At 31.8% G+C, this 8,998-nt stretch overlaps 1 protein-coding gene across 1 annotated transcript in view; it reads right to left on the reverse strand.

Moving 5' to 3' along the window:
* Positions 1-3,330, reverse strand: part of LOC110108680 (guanine nucleotide exchange factor SPIKE 1) — an 80,561-nt gene extending 77,231 nt beyond the window's left edge. Inside the window, exon 1 of the mRNA XM_020839434.2 lies at positions 2,872-3,330. Within this exon, the coding sequence (XP_020695093.1) occupies positions 2,872-2,874 (3 nt within the window). The 5' untranslated portion in view covers positions 2,875-3,330. The remainder of the gene's footprint in view (positions 1-2,871) is intronic.
* Between the last annotated feature and the right edge of the window lie 5,668 nt (positions 3,331-8,998).

An 8,998-nucleotide genomic window follows, 5' to 3' on the forward strand; every position in this document is an offset into this window, starting at 1 on the left:
TCACAAAATTTAGAACATGTTTGATTCATCATATCTCATATTTTATTTGTTGAATGATGGAACAGAAAGGAGTCACTTATTTCAAGAACCACAAGTTCCATAACCAGAGCATCAATATAGAGGCTTGTCCCAAGCTTTGAACAGTGGATCAACTTGTTGAGGCAAAGTGTCAAATAAATGATCCAATTTTCCTCTTCCCTTCAAAATGAGAGAACTAATTGTGACTACTTAGGTAATTTTTATATTCAAATAATATGTTGAATGAATATTTTATATTTCTTCCAATAGATTTGGGACATCGATCTCAATTCTAGATAAACCTAAGACAAAGCGAACACGAGTATTGATGTTATCCATGTGAGGGAAATAATAGTAGTAATTGATTAAAAAAAGAATAAAAATAAAGCTGCAACGATGTAGGCTATACAAAAGAAAATTAAGTGGAAGGAAGAAATAGATACAGTAATGAAAGCTTGCAAATTTTGTGTAACATATTAATGAAGGTTGCAACTTCTGAAAATGCTAAGAAAAAACCCACGATTACAATACCTTGATAAGAAGTACAGAGAATTTGTGGTGTTTTTTAATTGATCATTTGTGTTGAATTTATAAAAAGTATAGGAGAGCCTCCAATAAAAAATATACAAAATTTAGAGAATAAAAATGAATTAGAAAACTTATTACAAATTACAATAGACCAAGGATTGGTGAGGTGACAATAATGAGTTATAAGGATTGGTGAGTTGTCAAGGACAAAAAAGAAGGAAAGGACATTCGGCATAGATGAAGAAAGAAAGAAATCTAGCCATAGGTGGGATTGTTGTGATGGGAGAACAACCAAAGAAAGGGAACTCGAAAGAGGCGGGATTGTAGTTTTGGGTTGTATCCATGGGTGAGCTAGGGCAGAATTATGGGTACTAGCTTAAAGGTGTTTCCACAAAAATCAAAACAAAGGTACAACGACCTATATAGTTGACAGTGAAATTAGTACTAAAAAAGGAGAAAATAAAAAAATGAAATGATTACACCATGAAAAATGAAATCTAGAGACCTTAATCAAGTTAAATGTGTTGAGTGTGAAGATGATTAAATCATATCAAAATATATAAGCATCAAGAAAATTTAAAAAAAAATAAAAAACAATTAAATGAGAAGTATTAAGAAAGATATTTCATTACAAGAGTAAAAGGGCAAGCATACAAGGATTATTGTATATTAATAAAATAGTTAAAAGTTGTGTTAGTTTTAAGGGAAATGCTTAAGTTAAATCTTTCCTTAACTAAATTTATTCAAAGTATGGCAAATCAGTACTTGATACATTCTATATTGAAAATAATATATTTTTAACATGTGACGCTTCTTCTAAATTAGGTTAAAAGCCAAAACAATGAGGAAACTTTATAATATCCATAAGATTGAGAAGTAACAAATTGAATGCATGACAGCATTTTGGCATAAGTGAAATTGATAGTTGTCGCTCAATATTGATGGACGACCAAATACTACCACTTGTAATAGATTGAAATACCTTAGATCAATTAACACAAAAGAATGGAGATAAAAATGTGAGATTTAAACATAGTTTTACAACGTTGAAACTATATTGACTATGTTATCTATGTTTATATACATACATGCATACATCCATACGTACATACATACATATATACTTAGTTTGTTTGTGCATGAATGATCAAAGGAAGAAGATGTACCGATAAGATAATTATACACATATAATATGGAATTGTTAGGAATAAAAATGAGTAGAGGAAAGGTATCACAACTAAAGTTGTGTACTTGCACAAAATAGAATCAACACATCAAGTGGCCCTCAACATAAATGGCTAAAAATTCATAAATCTGATCGATTGTTGGGAAAAGGCAATTATTGTTGATGATATGATGACAATGATGTTGGGCATTCACCTTGCCAAAAAACAATTTAAGACCTTACCAACCGGAAGTAAATTTCTGTATCCTATTTCTATTTGAAATTTAAAAAACTGGAGGAATAATTCCAGGTCTTCGCTGCTTGATTGAAAAAATAGACAGCTAATTGGATCAATAGCACTTCATAATCAATATATTGTCACGTATGGTTATGAATTATGACCATAGTTTTAGAAGATATTTTAGATATAAGACTAAACAATCGATAGTCATTCATTGTTAATATAATAGCTTCATTGGGAGCAGAAATGAAGACATGGAACAATAATCATAAAAATCTATTCAGATATTACCAAAGCTTCCAAGTAAATAGGTAGGGTGGAAAACTGTAAACAATGTTGCTAGTTGATCTAGATTGATGCCTACTGAAGTTTTAAATCAATAATAAAGCTTGAAGTTTAGAACATTTCACGGACCCATTTTCAGGAAAGAACGATATTTGCATTTGCAGCAACAAAAAAATGTTCCTAAACAACACGGGTTGGCAGCCACTTAAGGGCGCAAAAAGGGTAATTTCGTACTTGTTGCAGTATCCTTGAATGGTGCAGAGAAAACAAAACAACGGCACCTAAGTCCTAGACTATCGAACACAAAATGAAATGGCCCTCCTAACCAAACTTAAACCAAGTTTGTGCAATGCTAGTAACGATCATAGTCTACATAGATCCTCCCCAGAGAAACAACAATATCATAACCAAGTAAAATACTGCCTGCACTTTTCTGTTCTCAACTCAAATACCTAACCCTGCTCCATGGCTCTCTGGTGCATTCACATTGCCCAATCAAACCAACAGCAATATTCAATCAGTCCTCGTAGAATAGAAAAAGCCCAAATAAGGCCAAACCCCTTCTCAACTTCCGACTACTGGGTAAAAAAAAAGTTAGCAAAGAGTCTTAACAATGAAGAAGATGAATATATACCATGGCAGAGCCCGAACTCAGCCGAGATGACTCGAAAACCAGAAGGTAAAAGGGCAAGCAGAAAGAGCAGATCCAGAGTTGTATCACAACAAATGAAACCCTAAAAACCAGCGATCCCTTCTGTCCATAGCCGATTGGACAAAGGGTGGACCAAAACAGCACAGCAAACGAAGATGCCCCTCCACTCAGCCCCCGCTGCCTCGCACGGCGAGCGGCCGAGAGGATGGAGAAAGAGTAAGCTTTGATTAGAAGAACCACTCCAGAGTCGGTGTACACTGAAGAGACTCTCTCTCCCCTCTATTCTCTCTCTCTCTCTCCCCCCTTGAATAATAACTCTTCGATTTTATTGATTATTTTAAATTAAATAATTCTCAGTCTCCGACTCTTCAATCTTTTTAGCTAATTATTTCCATTGCATTTCTAAGCTGCTTCTTCCTCTCCAGACGCTACTGTTTTTCTCGCCAGTATTATATACTCGCCGTCAAATTATAATCGAATAATGTCTCCTAATACAAGGTAGTGGGTTACTGTCTAAGATTCTATCTATGCTTGAAGCTGAAGGCTTGGGTTTTTTGTCTTTAGGCCTCTTCTCATTGTGCTGTTATCGCTTAAAGCCCCAGCAAACCACCGCATGGTATTGTCGTGGGTAGGTGGGCCCATGAAATTGGTGTGGGCATCACCGCTTCGGCCCACTATTGTCAGATAAAAAAAATTATATTTAAAAGGAGAAATTATTCTCTACAGAATTCAGACAGAAAGAATCATTCAGATTGTAAGTGTACATATAGTTTGCACAAAATTTTAATACATATTATATATACACTGTGTGTACTGTCCGGACTCCGCACAGAATAATTTCTCATTTAGAAGGTGATATTTCATGCTCCAATCTGTTTTGGTGGAACTGATTTGAAATAAATCCAAGAATTGAATTTAATGAAAGTGATTTTTGTATATTCATTTTTTTATTAATGTATTTCAACTAAATTTGATAGGATTATACATTTTATCATCTAAATATATAATTGGGTATAAATTTTGATGTGAATTATGAATCTGAAACATTTTAGAAGGTAAGAAAATTATTTTAAAGACTAAATATATTCTAAATTCTTAATGATTATTTCATGATAATAATTCTAAAAAAGATATTTGAATGTTTATACTTAGCTTGCTTGATATTAGATGTAGGGTTTGAATTGAATAGTTATAACTCTATATGTCTATATGTGTGTGATATTTCTATTGTATTATCTTAAATTATCTCATATTCAAATATTTCCTAGCAATTTGCACTCTTAATATATGCACTCCTCTAGTCTTAGAACACAACAAATTTTGATCATTTACACTTCTTTGGTTTCATATGTAGAAAGTCAACTACAAGTTGGTAAGAAAATGAGAAATGAAATGTGATAATTGCTAAGATGTCTACAATATATGAGTGATCTAAAGAGCTCCCATCTTGACTCAAGATACTTCATTGCGATAGGATTCACATCAATAGCTTTAGAAGAGACTATGGCTATAAAGGTCTTAGAAAGTCACCAGTATTTCTGATAACCTTAGCCTAAGTAATGCTATAAGATCTAATTTGAAATAATTGTCTATTTTATCTTTAAATTAATCTATGATAGCCTCTAACAATTCATTAATTTAAATAAGTCCAGCGAAAGCAATTATAAATCATTTACATCAAGTCATATACATTGATTTAATTCTATATTCATTTCTAAAAATTCATGTACAAATGTCAAGAGTTCAATTTACAATATTCATCTATCATTAAACACTCATCGTTACAAAAGAATAAAACATAATACAATCATGCCACATTATATATCACTCATGCCACATTATATATCATATCATAATTGATTATCACATAACATATGCACATGCAGTACAAAAAATATAACATATAGTATGCTCATCAATATATATCTATTATATCAGAATGCATGTTAGTTTAGATGAATTATAAATTTATACATATTATGTATCTTATGTACATATGTAATATACTGAATCATAATCATTTCATACTTAATTATTACTCTACTCATTTTAATTAAAATGTGTATACACAAAACCAACTAATGAAATTTTTAATATGAGAATGTCAAATGTTCATTCTGTTAATATCTACCACATATCAAAATTTAAACAATGAAATTTTACTAAATTGTGATATATTAACATTTTATTAGTTTTAAAATAGATAAAATAAAAAATGAAAATTATTGAAAATAGAAATATTGTAATTGCTCCAATGAACGAAAATAACCCGAATAGCTTTCTCTCCGCTCTTTGTCCCTTCTCCCCTCTTCCTCGCCTCACATCCTCGACAAGAAATGCAACAAATGAGGCTTTAGGGATTATGATGAGATATATATATCACTTAGTATATGACACCACGGTGCTATATATCATATCATCATAGTGTTGTATGCGAAAATTCAAGTTACTGTAGAATAGAGAACAGAGTGCCGCAGCGCTCTCTAGTGCAACACCGTTGCACTACAGTTCAAATTTTTCATATTTTCAAATAAATTTATTTTAATGAAATTTTGGGTTATTACACCTTAGAGGATATTAAATACCAAGTTGGCCCAAAGTCAACTATCACCAAAACACATGACAAAATAACTAATAGATTTAAAAACAATTCCAAATTAAATATGTTTAATAAGTTCTCATTAATATGAGAGAGCCACCTAAGTTTATCGACGTGTTGTTAACATTATCATTACAAGGTAAATAGGAACAAATTTATTGGAAATAAAAATTCTTAGCTTAGTGAATTGCCATTGATTTTTAATAGGTTATTAAAATCCCCTTTATGGTAAGTCAATAACTCTTATTGCTCATTAATAACCTACCAAATCAATTAGGGAATTTAGTTCCACATTGCTTGTAGGAAGGAATTCCCCTTTTCTACCTCTATAAACATTGAGGAGGTAAAATAACTTATGGCATGCCAACCCTCTTCTTCCCTTGTCAAATCCTTATTGAAGTATCATCTCTCATGCAATCTGAGGAAAATAAATTGGGTCTTATAAACAAAATAATGCTCAACATACCTCTATTTTCAATTGTTAGCGAAAGGATGGGTTGCACCAAGAAAATAGGTTTAGGTAAGTGAACTCTATGCATATAAGCTTACTCAACTTAAGATCTAGGATTTGTGTGTGAGTCACAATTTTAAACATATGAGAAGTTCTTTTGGCAATTAGGGCAAGAGACCAATGAGAACATGACAGCCAGTCAATGAGAGAAGGGGTTAGGGCATGATCTAAATGTTAATGGAGTAAGGAAATTCCATTTCTCATGGGAATTTATCACAGCTAGGGCACATTTGCAACTAGGCTAGGGCATGATAAAGGACAAAGAGGATTTTGATTGTGATTTAATCGTAGGAATCTATAATAGTTGTAAAAATCATTATTAAATGTGGCATTTTAAATCACTGCTAAATGAGATAGTTTAAATCATTGCTACACATCAAAATTAGTAATCGCAACCTCAACTTTTTTATTTCAGTAGTGAAATTTTTTTTTCCTACTTATTTTGTATGAACATTCTTGATTTGTATAGAAATAGTTCATACGTTGGTATAAATTTTAATTTATTATTGTTTACATATAATAAATATTGATGCTACCTACAACATATTGAAAAGCTTCTAAGAGTAAACAAAAATTATTAACTTGCTTAGAGGATAGTGATAGCTCTCTTGTGTTTGATAAACTTGGACATTGGTTGGTTATTTCATGGTAAAAGCTACTCTCTTTCATTAGGAAACTTTAACATATTAAAGTGTTCACATGGAGTTGCTTAGCATATTATTTTAGATCCTTATACATCATTAGATGTGCCAACAAGATTATTAATAGTTGTTGCTATGGCTTTTTTTTTTTTTTTAATGTTAATGCCTTTCATAAGCTCCATACAATTTATGGATAACAAATAACTTTTCCCAAATCCAATAGAAATTTAGGTTTATCCTCTATGCTACTCTAATCTACTTGGAAGATGCCAACTATTTGAAAAATCATTCACAAAGCTAGCTTTCTTGCTGACTGAGTGCATGATTGCTAAGGCTCTATTTTGACTTAATAATTTGTTAGGGCCTTTTATTTTTGGAAGGAATTCATGTTTACTTTCTCTCAAGTGAAAGCATGCAAATCTTTTAGCATATTGGTATGAGAGAACAATTTTTCTTGTATCTTGTTCCATTGTTGATTGGTCTCTCCATGTTAGAAATAACATAACTTTTGATTTACAATCTCTTTAATATTCTTTTGGATGTTAACATTTGTGCCATAATATAAAATGGTAACCAGAGTGCTTCTCAACACTTCCTATTATGCTAATATAAACTCATCTTAATCCATTAGAAGCATCTCGTCTTATGTTGATAACTTTATCTAGTGCGATAATAGTATAGGAAGGCTTTTTCTTACCTAATTCTAGGAAGGCTTTTTTACTCTAGTGTCTCGAACATTAATGTGGATAATTAAGTATTATTTAGGAGTTATGTTTCAAAATATCGTGTTTATAATTAGATGACCAGTTTAAATTATCTCAAAATTGCGAACATTTTTGCTATCACGGTGTTCTTATCAATAACAATTATACGTATTATTTTGGTGAACAAATTCTTACTCTTATTATTTTTTTTTTTTTTAGTACATAGCTCATTCCATGTTGTGGAGCTTAGTTACTCTTGCCTTAGCCACAAGGCCATAAAAAATTATACATACTCATTGATTCTTAGAACTTTTTTACCATAATGACTTCATTTTTTTGCCAATTATGTGTTGTTAGTTGTGGTGTTGTTCCATTTGAGTGTTTTTTGTTTTACCTTTGATTATAATGTGGGCACTGGTATATGCCCCACTTGTTCCTCTTATTATATATCAACTTTATTTGTTAAAGATACTAATGAAGCATATGGGCTTTGGAGTAGGTGGGTTGTTTTGAAATTAAGAATTTTTTTTTTATATTCTGAATAAATATTTGGAGGCACAGCTGAGTTCATATAACCTCCCTTTTTTCACAACTTTTATGCCATAACATGGATTAATTAATTAATTAATTAATCATATAGTTATAATATATATGGTGTCATACTTTAAAACTATGGGAGCAAGTTATATAGCATAGTTTGTGGCGTGATACTAATGTTTCTAGAAATCAATTTGGATTCATGCCGGGTAGGTCGACTATGGAAGTCATACATTTATTAAGAGATTTGAAAGAGAAATATAGAGAAAATAAGGAGGATCTACATATGATATTTATTGATTTAGAAAAAGCATATGATAAAGTTTCAAGAGAAGTGCTATGGAGAGTTCTTGAAAAGAAAGAAGTTAATAACACTTATATTCAAATTATTAAAGATATGTATGCATGAGCTATTACTTGTGTAAAAACAAAGTGGTTTGGCCAAGTATTTCCCTATTTCGGTTGGGTTACATCAAGGATCAGCCTTAAGCCCATACCTTTTTTGCTTTAGTCATTGATGCTTTCACTAGACATTTGCAAGAGGATGTAACTTGGTGTATGCTTTTTGCTGATGATATTCTTCTTGTTGATAAGACTAGAGAGGGAGTTGAAGGTAAACTTGAATTATGGAGGTCAACCTTAGAGTCTAAAGGTTAATTTTCGCTTGAGTAGATCTAAAACGGAATATATGGAGTGTAATTTTAGTAGTAATAGACCTAGTGAGGGGATTGTGACTTTGGACGATCAAGTCATTAATAAGAGTACACGTTTTAGATATCTTGGATTTATTGTTCAGAGTGGTGGTGAAATAGATGGGGATATTATCAGCAGAATTCAAGTTGGATGGTTGAAGTGGAGGAATGCATCGGGCTTGTTGTGTGATAGAAAAGTACCCCTCAAACTTAAGGGAAAATTATAAAAAATGATAGTGAGGTCTGCAATGCTTTATGGTGCCGAATGTTGGCCATTAAAAGAGAAGCATAATACTAAGTTAAGTGTGACAGAGATGAGAATGCTCAGGTGGATGAGTGGCTTTACCCTTAGAGATAGGATACGAAATGAGCATATACGTGAAAAGGTTGGAGTAGCTCCAGTAGAAGATAAGATTAGAGAAAGT

This window comes from Dendrobium catenatum, unplaced genomic scaffold (genome assembly GCF_001605985.2).
Source record: "Dendrobium catenatum unplaced genomic scaffold, ASM160598v2 fragScaff_scaffold_54, whole genome shotgun sequence".
Taxonomy (NCBI): Eukaryota; Viridiplantae; Streptophyta; class Magnoliopsida; order Asparagales; family Orchidaceae; genus Dendrobium; species Dendrobium catenatum.